The sequence below is a fragment of the Urocampus carinirostris genome, chromosome 7, assembly GCF_059441175.1.
Source record: "Urocampus carinirostris isolate Australia breed hairy pipefish chromosome 7, RoL_Ucar_1.0, whole genome shotgun sequence".
Lineage (NCBI taxonomy): Eukaryota > Metazoa > Chordata > Actinopteri > Syngnathiformes > Syngnathidae > Urocampus > Urocampus carinirostris.
Window position 1 is genome coordinate 743,970 of NC_142355.1, and position 17,346 is coordinate 761,315.

At 40.8% G+C, this 17,346-nt stretch overlaps 1 protein-coding gene across 2 annotated transcripts in view; it reads left to right on the forward strand.

Annotated features, from left to right (window-relative positions):
• Nucleotides 1-17,346, forward strand: part of chd2 (chromodomain helicase DNA binding protein 2) — a 43,639-nt gene extending 26,293 nt beyond the window's left edge. For both annotated transcript variants that reach the window (XM_088339477.1, XM_088339478.1), the window contains 18 exons: nucleotides 854-1,002; nucleotides 1,068-1,164; nucleotides 1,249-1,341; nucleotides 2,679-2,852; nucleotides 2,935-3,104; nucleotides 4,878-4,919; nucleotides 5,018-5,157; nucleotides 6,181-6,319; nucleotides 7,122-7,272; nucleotides 7,339-7,461; nucleotides 9,435-9,554; nucleotides 11,022-11,162; nucleotides 11,240-11,356; nucleotides 12,185-12,363; nucleotides 13,137-13,236; nucleotides 13,312-13,468; nucleotides 14,539-14,761; nucleotides 16,069-17,346. In XM_088339477.1, coding sequence (XP_088195603.1) covers nucleotides 854-1,002; nucleotides 1,068-1,164; nucleotides 1,249-1,341; nucleotides 2,679-2,852; nucleotides 2,935-3,104; nucleotides 4,878-4,919; nucleotides 5,018-5,157; nucleotides 6,181-6,319; nucleotides 7,122-7,272; nucleotides 7,339-7,461; nucleotides 9,435-9,554; nucleotides 11,022-11,162; nucleotides 11,240-11,356; nucleotides 12,185-12,363; nucleotides 13,137-13,236; nucleotides 13,312-13,468; nucleotides 14,539-14,761; nucleotides 16,069-16,294 — 2,541 coding nt within the window. In that variant the 3' untranslated portion in view covers nucleotides 16,295-17,346. The remainder of the gene's footprint in view (nucleotides 1-853; nucleotides 1,003-1,067; nucleotides 1,165-1,248; nucleotides 1,342-2,678; nucleotides 2,853-2,934; nucleotides 3,105-4,877; nucleotides 4,920-5,017; nucleotides 5,158-6,180; nucleotides 6,320-7,121; nucleotides 7,273-7,338; nucleotides 7,462-9,434; nucleotides 9,555-11,021; nucleotides 11,163-11,239; nucleotides 11,357-12,184; nucleotides 12,364-13,136; nucleotides 13,237-13,311; nucleotides 13,469-14,538; nucleotides 14,762-16,068) is intronic.

Genomic DNA, 17,346 nt, shown 5'->3' on the forward strand with positions numbered 1-17,346 from the left:
ATTCAAGTTTATGAGACTATAGCGGGAACAATTAAAACCCTGAAGGCCCACCAGAATCTTCTTATTGTATGGTAAACACTGTAATCTTTTCACTAGGGATAAGGAAACAATTCCCACTGTTGGGAATTAAATATTAAAATGTATCGTTTACCAAATTTTTCGAAATAGTTATCTGACTCCATTAACCAAACACAACCTACATTCACCCAACAATGCGCGCTTGTTTTTTGATGGAAAAGATGAACAAGAATAGCCAACATTTTCACACGGGGGCAGATTTAATTTCATTAGCAATTTAACTAAGTGTACTCCATCGAAAATGGCCGAATTAGTGTCGCCGAAGTCTCTGGGAAGTCTCTCTGAAGTCCTCCAGCCTTTTTTCCTTGCGGCCCACGTCTCCCCGCAAGATGGCGTCTCGACTCCTCCCATGGGCGTGCCAAGGAAGCCCCCCCTGGGCGTCGCGATGACTGGAAAACTCATAACAACACCGAGCGTTTCTACGTCATCGGGGCCTTGTTCTCAAAACATCGCCTGCCGTCCTCCATCAGAGTCCTGTTATCAAAATCCCCTAGTCGAAATATTCTGCATTTGAAACGGCGTGACTTGTCATTGAACTATAGCCTACACTGTGAAAATCATCATTGCACTCAATAAAGTAACTTGTATTCAATCGTATAAAATCCTTTACTGTCAAATGTATGAAATCCTTCACCACGAATATCACTAGATGCGTCACTTTGCTACTTGGGGTAAGAAGCGGGGCACCTAATCTATTCGCTTGTCACTCATTTGAGAAGCTAGGTTTCAGACGAAGCGGTTCTTTTTTTCTATAACGCTCTTTTCATTTTTCCAGGTGAATATCTATCGATTGGTCACCAAGGGCACGGTGGAGGAGGACATCATCGAGAGGGCCAAGAAGAAGATGGTTTTGGACCACCTGGTCATCCAACGAATGGACACCACCGGTCGAACAGTGCTGGACAGCAACTCCAGCAACACCAAGTACGTTTTCTCAAGGACATTGAAGGTCGTCGCTAGGATTTCTCACCTTTTGGTTGGTTTTCCAGTGCCAACCCGTTCAACAAAGAAGAGCTCACCGCCATCCTAAAGTTTGGTGCGGAGGAACTTTTTAAAGAGGCAGAAGGAGAAGAGTCTGAACCTCAGGTAGCTTCTTATCATCATGCAATAGAAGCTACTTCTCATTTGTTTTTTCTTTAAATCAAACGAGAGTGTGATCTTTCCTTGCAGGAAATGGACATCGACGAGATCCTGCGATTGGCCGAAACGAGAGAAAGTGACCTGGGTCAAAGTGCCACAGATGAACTCCTGTCTCAATTTAAGGTGCCTACAGGTTCACAACATATAGTAAAGCCCCGGGATACATCATGAAATCTGTCTTTTTTTTCTTGCAAAATGAAATTGTCATATAGCAGGGAATGGATACGTATAAATATTAGCAAATGACTTGTGAAGCTAAGTCTACAATTTATCTATGCACCAAAACAAAATTGCCTCGTGAGATGAGGTGGCCATTTTGCACTTACTGTATCCGTGTCTATGTAAACAAGCCTATCTCATCTAATGGATATAAAATTGTCTGATTAAAATAGAGGGTATATGTCAAATCTCATGTCATGAGAGTAATCTGTTATTGAATGTAGGTAAAACTAAGGAGATGATTATAGATTTCCGTACTAAGCCTCCCCTGTATGTGCCACTGTCAATTCATGGTAGCGAGGTCGAACTGGTCCATTCATTCAAGTTCCTAGTTACTTACTTGTCAGCTGATTTCACATGGCCTGTCAAAGTTATTGATATTCTAAAGTCAGCCAGACAAAGGCTCTACTTCCTTCGTCAACTCAAATCCTTCGGAGTCCGTCAATTCATTCTCGTCAATTTTTATCGTGCTATCGTTGAATCCGTTTTAACAAGGTCAATCACAGTTTGGTTTGGTCGCGTCAATTAGAAAGAATTGTCAAAGATGAAATCAGTAGTGAGGACGGCAGAGGAAATAATAGGTACCGGCCTCCCGTCCCTGCATAGTATCTACATCGAACGAACGAGAAAACGGACACTAAAAAGTATGGACGATCCCAGTCACCCTGCTCGCAGGTACTTTGATGACCTGCCGTCAGGTCGCCGTCTTCGCTCAATTGTGAGCAAGACTACACTACACGTCTCAAAGAGTTTTTACCCTTCTGCTATTCGCATGTTCAACGAGAAATGATTAGGTTATTACGTATAGTGTTATTATGCCAACGGCGTTCCTCCGACCTATTCTACTCTAGTCTTGTTATTTACATATTCTTTCTTTTTAAACTATTCTATATAATTACCTTGTATATACACTACAATATCTCTATTACTCTATTATTTTACATCTAATATATTATCATTATTGAGAGTCCGCGTGTCGAATGATTTCTTGTATATATCATGTTTATACTGGCTGAATACAAATAAAAGCAAAATACTTATATAAATATCGCTGTTTTCTTGTGTTAGCAATAGAAGAAATGGTAGCTTTCACAAAATCAGTTATATCGGGCATCATACTGGATGTATTGGAACACATGCAAGCCTCATGTTTTGAACATAAATCATGCACAGAGGTCTTTAGAACTTTTCCCCCCCAAAGATTAGATTTGTAACAGTTTCTATCGGGGCCGATTTTGCAGGTGGCCAATTTTTCCAGCATGGAGGAGAGCGCTCCCGACCTTGATGAGGAGAAACCTTCTCGGGAATGGGACGACATCATCCCTGAAGATCAGCGGCGCAAAATCGAGGAGGAGGAAAAGCAGCGGGAGATGGATCTCTTCATGCTGCCGCGGAGCAGGAGCTCCAACAAGCGGGTCAGCTCCCGACGACTCCGAAAACTCCGATCGATTCCAACTGCTGGAAAACCTGTTTTCTTCCCCTTTTTTTTTTTTGCAGACTGCGGCCAACGAGAGCGACAGCGACGCGGGTTCTAAGCTGAAACGGGGCTCCTCAGGTTCCGACAGCGAAACGGACGACAGCGACGAAGACAAAAAGCCCAAAAAGAGAGGCCGGCCTCGCGCCCGCAAGAACAACGTGGAGGGTTTCAACGACGCCGAGATCCGCAGGTCACGTTTCTCCTAATCCAAAAGAAAAACCTTTTGGGAAATCTCGAATCTGATTTGGAGCACTGTGGAGTGAGCCAGCCGCAACTTTGGTTTGTTTGAGTAAAAAACCCCTGGGTTGGTACGGGTGCTTGAAATCCTTGAAAATGCTTGAATTTTAATGTTGTGTATTCATGGTCAGGAAAATGTTTGGATTTTGGGGGAAGTGCTTGAAAAAAAATAGACTCAATAGACCACACTTTTAAATGAATAGGAGAAAAAAAAGTTGGTAAAAATGACTTAGATGGTGGCACAAGTCCTCTTTATCGAGTTGTCATGGGAAGCGTTCCTGCCCCTAGCTGTTGTATCCAGAAGACGAGTTTATCGGACCAGTCTTCTTTTTCGGGAAGCGGCTTTTAGCTCGGCTCGTAGAGAAAACAGCTCCTCATATTTTTCTTTTTTATTCTTGTTTTTTAAGTGATATGTTATTAGTAATAATAAAACACTATGCACGAAATTTTTTTTGTAGTTAGTGATCTCATATGTTTTGCAGGGATCCCCGAATACACTTAAAATATCTATTCAAATATTCAGAGATCTACAAATATGTTATAAAATACAAAACAATTTTTTTACATACTGCACAAATTTAAAGTCGAAACTTAAAAAATCCCCGAAAATGCAAAACAATGAACTCTTCAATGCTATTAAAAATGAGAAAATGCAAAAAAAAGTAATGATCTACAATTTTATTTTCACCAATACACAGATCCTTTGAAAAACACGCAAAAAAATATACATTAAAATAAGTAAAACAAAAAGCAAAAGATCAGTAGTCGATTGAAAGATTGAACGCATCCTTCTTTGGAGCAATCGATATCACTAAAGTCCAAATGTGGCTCATTTTTCATTTTTTATAGAACAAAACTTTCTTTTTATGTCTCTGGTATTAAACTCAATTATGACCCAACATTTATAGAGAGAGCCCTTTCTGTGTTTGTACACAAGTATGACATATTGAAGTTGCACGTGTATTGTTGAAGCACACAAAAAGATCATGGATAGGAACAAAATAGCACAAAGTATGTGCTATCAGCAAGATAGCAATTTTAGTTTAGTCAGCAACGAAAAAAACCTTCTTTGGATCGGCGCTGGATTTCTTCATTTTGAAGCTAGTGGAAAAAAATGAAAATTTGGCCTTGAAAGTGCTTGAGTTTGGTCTTGAAAATGGTATGCAAACCCTGACAAACTTAAAGTAATTTTTACACAACAAAAAGTTCGGCGTTTCAAATTAAACATTCACAAAAAATTGAAATGTTATATTTCTATTTTTTTCTCGTATTGTCTCAAGTCAAGTCATGTTTACTTGTTTGGCCCTTAATCACAAAGAGTCTCAAAGGGCTGCACAGACCACAGATTATTGCAAACCACAGACTAACATGACATCGTTCCCTGATCTAAAACCTACACGAGGGCAAGGAAAAACTCAAAAACCTCAACATGAGAAAAATGAAGAAACCTTGAGAAAGGACCGCACGTGAGGTCATCCCCCTTCCAGGATGACCAGGCCAAAATGGATGCTGCAATAACAAATCTTATCTATCTACCCTGGTCATATCCCTCGAGAGGGGTGACCGACAGCAAGACAAAAACATACACAAAAACAAAGAAAAAGTAGCCTAGATTGAAACAGTTCCACCAAGGTGTCTCAGAATGCAGAACCTTTTAACAGACTTAATTGTAGAATATTCTACCATTCAATAATTGATAAACAATCATGTTCTTGCCCCAAAACAGGTTCATTAAGGCTTACAGGAAATTCGGGGCTCCATTGGACAGGTCAGTTGAACTGCTTTCCTTTTTCATTCAACAATTTGAATATGTACATGATATCAACGTCACGAAGCTTTGACCCAAATCCATTCGGATGCCTCCAGGTTGGAAGCCATCGCCCGAGACTCTGAGCTGGTGGACAAGTCCATCGCCGACCTGAAGAGGCTGGGCGAGCTCATCCACAGCAGCTGCGTGGCCGCCATACAGGAGCACGAGGAAAACCAGAAGGAAAACCCGGTCGAAGGTACGGTAACACCAATGAATCCCTTCAAAGGTGGGGATTGCAAAGTGAAATTGACTTGGAACTTATGGCGATAAGCTCCAAATGCCAAATAGTCAGGAAAGTGCAAGTTGATTGACTTCTGGAAAGGGAAGTCAAACATTTACAACTCTTTTAAAATGTCTAAAAAAATTGGCCAAATAAAATACACATTTGCAAAGGTCTTAGTCTTGTAAACTGGTATAAAAAGGTGTTGAATACAAAGGTTTTGTAGATTGTGATTAAATTTGACAAGGTGCCAGGTAAGACTTTAAACTATTGCCTCACCTGTTTTCCAACTAAGATGGACATGCTACAATCTGCAGGAGATTGCTTTAAAAAGAATAATCAGGCAAGGATAGAAACCTTGTGTGTTGAGAGTGTTCCCTTTGAAAAGAGACCAAAAGCATCCATATTCTCCAAACAGAGAAGAGAAGAGCATTCAAGTGACTTTGGGTGCGTCTTGAACAAGACTCTTTGGCCAATATGAGAGGAACGCTAAGGGGTTAAGGTTTAAAATTGCTTTAACAACATCCTTATTTTTAGTTATAGTCCCGATTGTCGATTGGCTACGGCGATAAAACTAAGCAAAGGTAGCCATTCATGTGCCTTCTTCTTGATGAGCTTTTTGTCCACGGTTATCAAGTTTTTGCTTCGACTTTTAGCGTCATTATAAGTTGTAACTGAATTTTTTTCTTTAACTAAACGAAGAGGGAGAAGCATTGTGGGAGGGAGTTCAGCCACTAGCATATCAGCGTTTTCATGATGCCTTGACACAAACCAAAAGCAGACCAGCATTTCAGAGGGCATTTTTAGATGGCATTTTAACTTGTCGTATGCATGGACACCATAAAGTTTGAATTTGATACGGTTTTGGACGTGAAAAATAATTTGTTTTTAATGTGGTATGGTGGGAAAAATGTCGCCGTACTGTCCTGGCTCTACTGAAAGTCAGGACGTTTGACGCGCAGAGAAATTTCCTTTCGGCTAAAATGTGTCCGCGTGCAGCCAAAGGACCCGGAAAACGTCGAGGAATCAACATCAAGATCTCCGGAGTGCAGGTCAACGCCAAGTCCATCATCCAGCACCAGGAGGAATTCGAACCCTTGTACAAGGCCGTGCCCGTCGATCCGGCCCAGAGGAACACGTGAGTCTATAATGCGGGTTCTTACGGGTGCTTGAAATCTTTTAAAAAATCGCTTTAGTGTTTTCAAGGCCAGAAAAAGGATTGCATTTTATTTCAAGTGCTTGAAAATGCTTGAGATTGTTGCCAATGCCAGTTTTCTTTGCAGTTCTACTCTAGAGCGCATGCAATAAATTAATTTAAAAAAAAAATAAAAGTCTGTGAAAATGACACCCGACACGCCTGCTTTGATGGATTCTCATTATGGCGTTGTCTTGTGTAGCGTCATTGCCCCCTACTGATCGCGCCAAAGAGGACAGCTCAATTTAGAAACCCAGCTCTTCCGGCTCCCGGAAGGCTCTTCAGATTTCTTGTTGTATTAATGATATATTATCAATAATAATCAAATATTTAAAAAAACATTAGTCATGAGTCAAAACACACAAAATAAATAATGAGACTGTTTAAAGATCTAGAAAAAGACAATATTAGCTTTTTACACGGTGAACAGATTAAAGGCCAACAACAACACCAAATCGCTAAATATGTAAAACAATGAAATGCAATTCATGTCAGATAATGGCAGCCCATTGACACAAATAGATCATAAATAGAAACATCTCAAAATATGTGCTAGCAGCAAGATAGCGACTTTATTTTAGTCATCAAAGTCAAGGACTTCTTCCTTTGGAGGTACTGGAAAATTTGGGCCTCGAAAGTGCTTGAAAAGTGCTTGAGTTTGGCCACGTTGAAGGAACCCTGACAACGAAATCGAGAAAGTGGCGAAGTGGGTCGGATTGACCGCACGGACTCTGCTCCCGGACAGGTTCAAGCTCTCGTGCCGGGTGAAGTTGGCCCACTTCGACGTGGACTGGGACGCGGAGGACGACGCTCGGCTCCTGCTGGGAATTTACGAGCACGGCTTCGGAAACTGGGATTTGATCAAGACCGATCCGGACTTCAAGCTGGCCGATAAGGCGCGTTCCCGGGAAGACGAATAAAACCCACCCGAATGATATTGAACGTTTCGTTGCGGTTTTTAGATCCTGCCCGACGATCCCGGCAAAAAGCCCCAAGGCAAGCAACTCCAGGCCAGAGCCGAGTATCTCCTCAAGTTGATGAAGAAGGAACAGGACGGCGCCGACGTGTCCAAAACCGGCGATGAGGTGAACGCTTTATGTTGATCTTTTTCCTCCATTCGATCCGTTTCAGTCGTGTTGCAACAAACATCACAAAACAAATCACCTGAAAAGAAAAATGACAGCCTTAGATAGATAGAAAGATACTTGATTCATCCCCTTTGGGAAATTCACACTTCCAGCAGTATCCTTTTGTTGTTTATTAACAGATTAACAGGATGGCCTTGGGGTGCTGTGTTGTAGTTTAGCAATAGCGGAGTGGACGACGTCACACGCTATTTCAAAAGTTCAACGTCCCTGCAGCAGATGGAAATCTGTGCCCAGGGTTACACCGCCTCGTGTTCACGTAGATAGCGAGTCAGCCTCCTCTCCGCTTCCCGCAGGCTTTCATGTGTCTGTCTGCCCCAACAGTGCTGAAGCCGGGTAGCACCACGTTAGCGTCGGGGATGCTAGACGTGAGCCAGGTTTCTGTAAAACACTGCAAACTGCACTCCATGTACGCCTTGATGTTTTTCACCAGCACAGCCAGTTCGTCTCTCTTATTTGGTACCATGATTACGGACAGTACCGAAGACTTATAACGCCGCTTAGCCTTAGCTCCAGCTCTGCATCCACGCTGGCACGAGAATTCTTCTGGGTAAGGAGTTGATTCCTTGAATAAACGCATTTTTGTGCGTTAAAACCCATAACCGTAGGATAGAAAGTTTAGTTGTCCTTAAATTCTAACAACTATTCAATTTGCAAACGAGTGGCACGGACGCTTTCTCGCGTCCCTTTTCATCTGGAGCGACGAAAGCATGACCAACTTAGGTGCCGAGGCGACTAACTTGTTTAGGTGTTTGGGCAATTGGGTTGGGCATGGTCCAAAAATCTTTGTGTGCGTTTTTTTGCTACTTTTTTCATTTTATTTTCTTTGTTATTGTATGTGTTTGTCTTGCTGTCGGTCATCCCTCTTGAGGGATATGACCAAGGTAGATAGATAGATAGATAGATAGATTCAATGTGCAAAACCTGAGAGAAATAGGAATTTTCCCATATAATTTCTGAAATGGGATTGGAATTGTTAGAAATTTGATATTAAAATGTATCGTTTACCAAATTGTTCGAATGAGTTATCTGACTCCATTAAACAAACACAACTGACATTCTCCTAACAATGCACGCTCGTTTCTTGATAGGAAAAGATGGACAAGAGACCGGCATTTCCACACGGGGGCAGATTTCATTTCTTAAACAATTTAGCTAAGTGAACTCCATCGAATATATGGCCGAATTAGTGTCGCTCGAGTGTCCGTCAAGCCTCCTCTCTCGATCTTCTGCCTTTTTTTCTTGACCCGCGTTTTTTTCTGCAAGCTGGTGTGCTGGCTCGTCCCATGGGCTTGCCAGGAAAGCCCCCCATGTGGGGACCCCCCCCTCGCCTCGATGTCTGGAGAAACTCAAAACAACACAGAGCATTTATCAAAACAATCCCCAACGTCCTTCGTCAGAGTTCTGTTATCATTGCACTCGATAAATGTAACTTGTATTGAATCCTATAAAATCCATTATAGTAAAATGTATAAAATCCTTCAGAATCAAGGAAAAAGAATCAGTTACGAGGCCAATGAGACGTCCCGTACTGTAGGTTTTTTTCTTTTCCTGTTGATTTAATTTGGTGTCGTGCCATTTCATCATTTGTGACCAAGTGGAATCCAATAATCTAAATCCCATTCAATTGAATTTGTGGAGGTTTTCAATCTCCATGTTTTGATTTGATGCGGGAGATTTGCATTGGTTTTAAAAAAAAGGTAACAATTTGCCATCCAGGTGCTTCCGACCGGTCATTTCATTTCACCGGACGTGACTTTTAGGTGATTTCCACGTTTCGCGGCGTAAACTTTTTGGCCGTAAATAAAGTCTACGCACCAGAACGCGGTTTCTTGAGAAACTCAGGGGGGAAAAGAATTTTCTGCGCTTGCTGCGGGTTTTGCGGCAACTCACCCGGTTTTGTCGTTCGTCAGGTGAAAGTGAGGAAAAGGAAACCTCGCGTGAAGAAGGAGAAGGCGGCGAAGGACCAGCAGGGCAACGAGGCGTCTTCGCCGCGCTTATCCGATATTCCTTCCGAAGAGGGAGAGCTCAAGGTCAGGAACCCGAAAAACGGCAAACGTGTACTAATTAGAATCGGGCTCGGCCAGTATCATTGGGAGGGTGTGCACACTTTTGCAAGCATATTCTCTTGCTTGCTAATTTTCTGTCATTTTAATAGATTTATTTTTTTTAATTCAATTTTGATTTTATGTCATTAAATCCGATTTATATTAATTTTGTTATATTGTATTTATTATTTTTAGGTTTTAGTTGTATTATTTTCAATTATATTCTGTTTTTGAATGTTGATTGACTTTCAATTTAATCAATTGATTTGACTTCATTTCCCCTGAGAGCGATTTCTCACTCAACTCCACAAGACCTTTGCAATCACATTCTCTAAATTATATATATGTATATATATATATATATATATATATATATATATATATATATATATATATATATATATTTACATATACACAGTGGAACCTGGGTTCTCGACCATAATCCGTTCCAAAACCCTGTTCGAAAACCGATTTGTTCGATCACAGAAATCATTTTTCCCATTAAAAATAATGTAAATCGTTTTAATCCCTTCCGACACCCTGAATGTTTACCTTGAATGTTTAACGAAAACATAAAGCTAACCCAGGCTAATTGTACGTCCGCGTGATCGGAATCTTCCGTACGAAAGATTACGCTAACATGAATGTGTAAAAATTAAAAAAAAAGGATAAAGAAAAGAATTATGCATAGGATTTCTTACCTTTGTGGTGGTCACCAGAAGGCGCAGGTGGACGGTGGGGTATTCCCTAGCAAGATCAGACACTCGCACACCTTCATATTTTGCTATGATTTCTTTCTTAAATGCAATAGTTGTACGCACTACTTTTCTTTTTTCACCTGTAGCAACTTTGCTGCTTGCACTGACTTTCTTGAGGCATAATTAGGGGCTAAAACACTGCCTACACCTATATTAAAAGCGAAAGCAAAGGGTAGCACGTCCACACGCGATAACAATTGGTCACGAAAAGAGCGATTTACACCCGTACGCGGCTCAGCATCGCACCCTAGCGTACGCACTCGCGCATTGCCGGCGTTCGAACTCTGATTTTTTGACCTAACAGCGAAGCAAGAATTTCTCCAAATTATTGGTCGGACACCGATTTGTTCGAACTGAGAGGCGTTCGAAAACCGAGGTTCCACTGTATATGTATGTATATATACATATATTTTTTTTTTCCACAAATTTGATTTGAGCAAAAATAAATGTATTATTGTTTTTTTCTTTAATTTTAAGGTTATTTAATTTTTGTTTTATTTCATTTCTTTATTTTTTAATTTGATTAATTTTATGATTATATTTTTTGTATTTCATTTGACATCATCGAATTTAATTTAGCTTTTTGTGATTCCTGTCCTAACTCCATCAGACGTTTGCATCATAATATACCAGTTTCCATTCCCCCCAGTAATTTTACATTCGATGGCTTATAAAATGTTTTCCTCCGGAGCAGGAAGAAGGTGCCGAGAAATCTCCCAGTAAAAAACGACAGAAGAAGAAGGACAACAAGGAGAATAAAGAAAAGACGGGAACCCCCAAGAAGGACAAGGAGGCCGAGAAAAACAAAAAACCCAACAAGGCCAGAAAAGACAAGGTCAACTTTACGAGATTGAAACTTCTTTGGCTAATATTCAGCTTGTGTTTGATTTTGGGGAAACATTGCTCTTGTAGCCGAAAGGAGCCAAAGGGAAGAAAAGCCAAGGCCCGGTTCACATCACGGCAGGCGCTGACCCTGTTCCCATCGAAGGGAAGGAGGACGACGAACTGGACCAGGAGACTTTCAGCGTTGTGAGTTGTATTCATACAACCTTTTTTAAGCCGAGAGCTACTTTTTGGAACGAATGAGCGCAAAGGTCACACAGTTTGACATCACTTTCTGGCTTGCTAAATAGCTAAAACGTACCTTAAAAGAGTAAACGGCTATCTAAATACCTGGATAGAACGCTATAAACAAAGTTAGATAGCTAGTTAGAAAGGCCAAACTTTAGCTTGATAACTAGCTGTAAAGTAGGCTTAAACGTATTTACTCAAGGTGTGTATTTCTAATCAGTTTGATATTCCATTTTGGCGTCTCTTAGTCTTCCTGTCTTTGTTTACGTTTCCAGGGGGGTGGTCTTTGTCTCAACATACCAGTACTTTTCCATGTCGTGTGATCTCAACAAAACGCAGAAGCAGAGGGGGAATGACTGAAATTGAGATCAATATTTCAGCGAGAGAGTATGGAAAGATCTCATCTCCCCGGTTGCAACTGGCTAAAATACTTTCGTCTTTGCCTGGTGCATTTTCTTCTACAGTTTTTAGCTCTCCCACACTTTATTTGGTCGTTTTAGACCCAACACTAGCCCCCAAATTTTTTTTTACCCAAAATGTAAAAAGCTAGATAGCTTAGACAGCTTGCTAAATTGCTAAAACGGCAGGACTAAATCTTCTTGGTAATGGGTGCGAGGCACGGGAGAAACCAGGATAATTAGTCACTTTTAGTCTCGCGATCATTCAGCGGTATTCTTCTCCAAAAAGAGGAGTAGTAGTAGTCGGTCGTGGCGTCTCTCCACCTTCTTTTTAAGGCGCAAAAGGCACCGTAAGTCCGTTGTATCCGATGTCTTTCACGGGGTCCAGTGCAAGGAGCGCATGAGGCCGGTGAAGAAGGCCCTGAAGCAGTTGGACAAACCGGACGAGGGCTTGTCGGACCAGGACCAGCTCCAGCACACCAGGACCTGCCTGCTCAAGATCGGAGACCGCATCGCCGAGTGCCTGAAAGCCTACAGCGACCCCGAGCACGTCAAAACATGGCGGCGGTGAGAAAACTCCAAATTCGTTTCCGTGCCATGCCGTGGTATGAAAAACTTTGGGAACCTTTCATCAGTTTTCACATTTCCTTTTCTAAGAATTTCAGTGAAATATATCTGTTAGCGCGCTAGAAGTCGACCGATGTTTGGGCCGGGTGGTTATCGGTATTTTTATTAATTCGACAATGAAATATATTTAAAACAAAGTTATTTAGGCTCAGATGCAACCGAGACTCCCGCTCCTATTCCTTTTTCTTTTGGCTCCACGCTACCCACCCCACGCCTTCTGATTGTGTCACCGACTGCGGCCAGAGCCACTCAAGCGAAAGCTCCGCACACTGCGGACCGGAATCGAGCCGCTGATAATGTTGAGAATTCATAAAGTCTGCGTATGTGTGTCAATCAGAGATGGCATAAACAAATACATTATTTTTTTTTGGTCCAATCTGGCCTAACATAAACTGCTATGCCAAACAATGTTTGTTTTCATGTTTGACAGCGCTTTGGAGGCGCCCCCATGTGGCCGCTCTCATGTTCCAACGGATGGTAAAGTTATCTTAATTGGTAAAACTACACCAGTCCTGACTAGCCGCTCTCTGTCAAGCCTATCGACTAGAATTCGCGTCTCGCTGACTTGATATATTCTGCTGAAATCGGACGAATGAGGAAAAGGCCCACATGTTTTCATACCGCCGTCATCGTCATCCGCGAAAGAAGTGTCTAGGCGCAGAGAAACCACGCGAGGAAAAGCCAGGAGGTTTGACGGCTCCGGTTTCCGACAGGAACCTTTGGATTTTCGTGTCCAAGTTCACGGAGTTCGGCGCCCACAAGTTGCACAAGCTGTACAAGATGGCGCAAAAGAAACGCTCGCACGAGGACGAGGCGAGTGAGCGCTCTCGAGGCGGCGTCTCTCCTTTGCTTTTCTCGCTTTTAAAAAAGGCTTTGCGTGGCTCGCAGAAGGAGCACAAGAAGAAAGACGAGGCCGGGAAGGGGAAAAGTTGCGATCCGGCGCCGTCGCAGTCGGCTTCCTCCCACTCGGCCCCCTCCTCGGGTCTGCCCCACGCCCATCAGAGGGACTACAACGCCGCCCCCAAGCGACATTTCCCCAACGACGGTAACGATTCCATTCTCATGAATTCTATTTTCTGTATTATTGATATTCGTTTGATAAGTATATCATTTTACTTTCAATTTCAATATAACCGACTTGACTTATTTCATTTTAGAATTATTTGTATTTATTTTTTCTTATTACATTTTGTAATGAGGATTTTATTTCTTTTTAATTTATGAATTCATCATTTATTTTTTGAAATTCATTCAACTGATTTTTTGTAATTTTATTAACTTAATTGTATTTGTATTTGAATTTATGTTTTTATTGTATTTTATTTTTTTGTTAGAGGTCTTTAAGTAAGGTATCTAGTTTTCTTAAATGTATTTATTTGTAATTTTATTATTTTAAATCATAATTTTATTACTTCATCATTATTTCATTTTCATTGATCTTATTGTAATTTATTAGATTTGTATTTAATTTTGCCATGTAAGCAATTGTATTTAATAAGAAAAAAAAAAATATATATATATATATTTTATTGAATTTAAATTGTAATTCATTTAATTTTTATTCAAGTTCACCTTTATTGCATATATTATTTAATTTTGTTTCATTTTGTTTCATTAAATTTATTTAGTTCAATTTTTTATCTTTTTTAAGATTTATTTCACTTTTTTAAAAATTTTAATTTAAATTATATTGTACTTGATTTGTATTTATTTAATTATAGACTTTGTAATGTTATATAAAATATTGTTTATGATTTTTGTAATATGATTTTGTATTCATGTATTTACCTTAATTTTCAAATTTCACAACATTTATTTACTTGAAATTTTATTTAAGTGAATTTCTATTTTATTGTATTTGATTTGATTTTAGATGTGAACATGACATGTATTTCATTCAGCTATTTTGTAAAATGTTATAAAATGTATTTGTAATTTTATTTAATGTCATGTTTTACTTGTATTTATTTTTTTGCCGTTTATTGACTCGCAATCGCATTTATAAATTTAATGTATTGTAATTTATTTATTTGATTTTAGATTTATTGAGTTTTTATAATAATTATTTTGATTGCAATTGTACTCGATCCGATAAAAATTGTCTTGGCTCGACAGAGCGAGGGGATTGGCAGCGCGATCGCAAATACAAGGCGTCGTCATGGCAACAGGGGGAGCGGGGCCAGCACCCGTACGACGGCCACCGCTACAAGGAGCACTACGGCGAGCGCCACGCCCACCCCGACGCGCCCTATCGCGGACCGCCCGCTTACCGCGACAACAAGCGCCCCTACGAGCGCTACGAGCGCGACCGACGGCCGCACCGGCCCTACTACGACAGGTACGCGCCGCCGCCCCCTCCTTGTCCGTGCGACCGTTTCATCCATTCGCAAAAAAAAACAAAAAAAAACACCTCGAAACGAAAAAAAAAAAGACCAAAATAATGACGCAGTAAAAGAAAAAAGACCAAAAATAATTGACCAAATAAAATAAAAAAACAATACAAAGAGGCGCATAAGATAAATAAACGACCTAACCCCAAATAAAAATGGCACCTCGATTGACAGGAATCTGATGGCAAAACTAATAAAAACCACCTGAGAATAGACAAAGGAACGTACCAAAACCGACCAAACCAATACGCAAGTCTTTGATTATAAATACCATCAAAAAAAAATAATAATTCAAATGAGCCATCAAAATGACCCAGTGAACAAAACAAAGGCTGAATCCTTTAAAAAATGTCAAGAAAAACTATACAGAAATGACAAATAGGACAAAAATAGAACAAAAAAACAATACAAAAGACATAAATATGACAGGAAACTACCACAAAACATGTCAAAACAACCCCCCAAAACAACCACAAAACACCAAAAGCCTGACAAAAGAAAAAATCGGACAAGAACGACAACAAAAAATCAACCAAAATAATGAAAAAACATGACCAAAAAGCAGAAAGCAACTTGAAATTGTGAAAAAACCCTGACTAAAATGACCCTAAAAAGACATAAAAAAATGACAAAAAAACGAAAGGCAAAAAAAGGACCAAAAACCTCAAAACTGACAAATGAAAAAAAAACGTATTCAAAAAAAACCAACAAAAAAAAACAAAACCAAAGACCAAAATGGAATGACACCAAAAATGACAACCCAATACACAACCAAACAAAAGACATATAAAACGAAAGAAAACGACGCAATAAAACGACCCCAAAATTAGAAATGACCAAAAAATGGCCCTCCAAAAAATAGGCAAATAAATGACCCAGAAAATGACCCCAAAACAGGACCAAAAAGACCAGAAATACCAAAAGGTGACAAAAACAAGACCCAAAAAGCACAAGAAAAATGACAACAAATACAGCGACCCAAAAAACACCAATTTTTACAACCGTTTGAATTCTTTTCATGAGAAATTGTCCGGATCCTCATTTTTAATTCCCAGCAATCTGCTTTTCGCCATCCAATCCAATAAAGGCCTCTCTATCCATCATTTTGATTGATATCGTAATATAAACCCCAAAAATACATTTTTTGGAGAATGTTGTCACTTAGTCCTATTTAAATGAAAGTGTATTGTATGTGCCACAAGAGGGCTCCACCGTAGCATTTGAACCACGGTTTGCCCTCCGTCTTGTCTCGCAGGCACCAGGACCCCAAACGAAGGCGCCCCAACGACTTCCGGCCCTCATACCACCGCGAGGGCCCCCCGCAGGACTTCCGGAGGACGGCGGATCACCGGCCGGGGCCGCCCCAAGACCACTACGCCAGAGCTTTCCACCCCGACAAACCCCCCGTGCCGGACCCCCGATCCCCCCCCACCGCCCCCATCCCGGACGCCGAGCACGCCTGGAACAACCGAAAAACTTGAAAACGTCCGGGATCAAATCCGGATCCTTAGTCCTGTGGACTACTTTTTGGACGCTGGACCTTCAAGTGCCTGCTCGCTTTTTCCTTTGCCAAAACGCGCGCCGACCTTCACCTCCACTCGTAGGCGTTTCGCTTTAAACGTCGACCGGGAAATCCCAACCGACGCTTCCGGAACGCTCTAGAAAACGTAAAGTGTTAAGTCGGTAGCCCCGCCCCTTTTCTGAGAAAGAAAAAAAAAACCCCGACCAAACTGCTTCAGTATTTGCCGAATTTTTCTCATCGCTTCCCGTTTAACCTTCAACTCATTCTCGAAGGTACGAAAAGCTTTATCTCCGCAAAAATGTCAGCATTATTTTTACACGGCGGTCGGGACTCTTGGCAAAAACATCCAAAACGGCAGAAGCAGTATTTTTGAAGTATCGGTTCAGTGTTATCGAACGACATCGAGTCTCCCTATTCGTTTTAGTTTGCCAATTTCGTGCCTTAACGTGGGCAAGCAACTCCCCTTAAGTATTCATCTATGGCAGAGTCCTGGAGTGTGATTCCGCCTTTTGTGTAGAATAATCCAATTCCCCCCAAAAACTGCTCTGGACATGCATCGTCGTCAGTGGCAGTTAGCGAGTCGATGGAAATTTGACGCGGAATGTCGCCTCTGAAGCAAATCAATTCAAATCTATTTATTCCATTTTAATTTGTATTTAAAAACAATTGTTTTTTTTGTTTGAGGCAACGTATTTTGGATCCTTTTCCACGACCCAAAGGAAATACGTGTGAAATTTCTGGATTTTATCACGAATGATCTTGGCATCCGTGAGGAGAAAAACGTATTTCGAGTCGCGCTCGGAAAAAGAAAATGGCCGAATCGTGCTTATGTATTGAGAGAAAAGTGTTGGATTTTAAGGTAAGGAATGGAAAGCGGCAAAGGGACCACCCAATGGGGATCACGTGTGAGACGAAGCAAATGTCTTTTTTTGTCACTTTTTTGTCAACTTCTTGTACAGATTGTCTTTGCCCAATCACGTCGGACAAAATAAAAGAAGCTTTTAGTCGAAA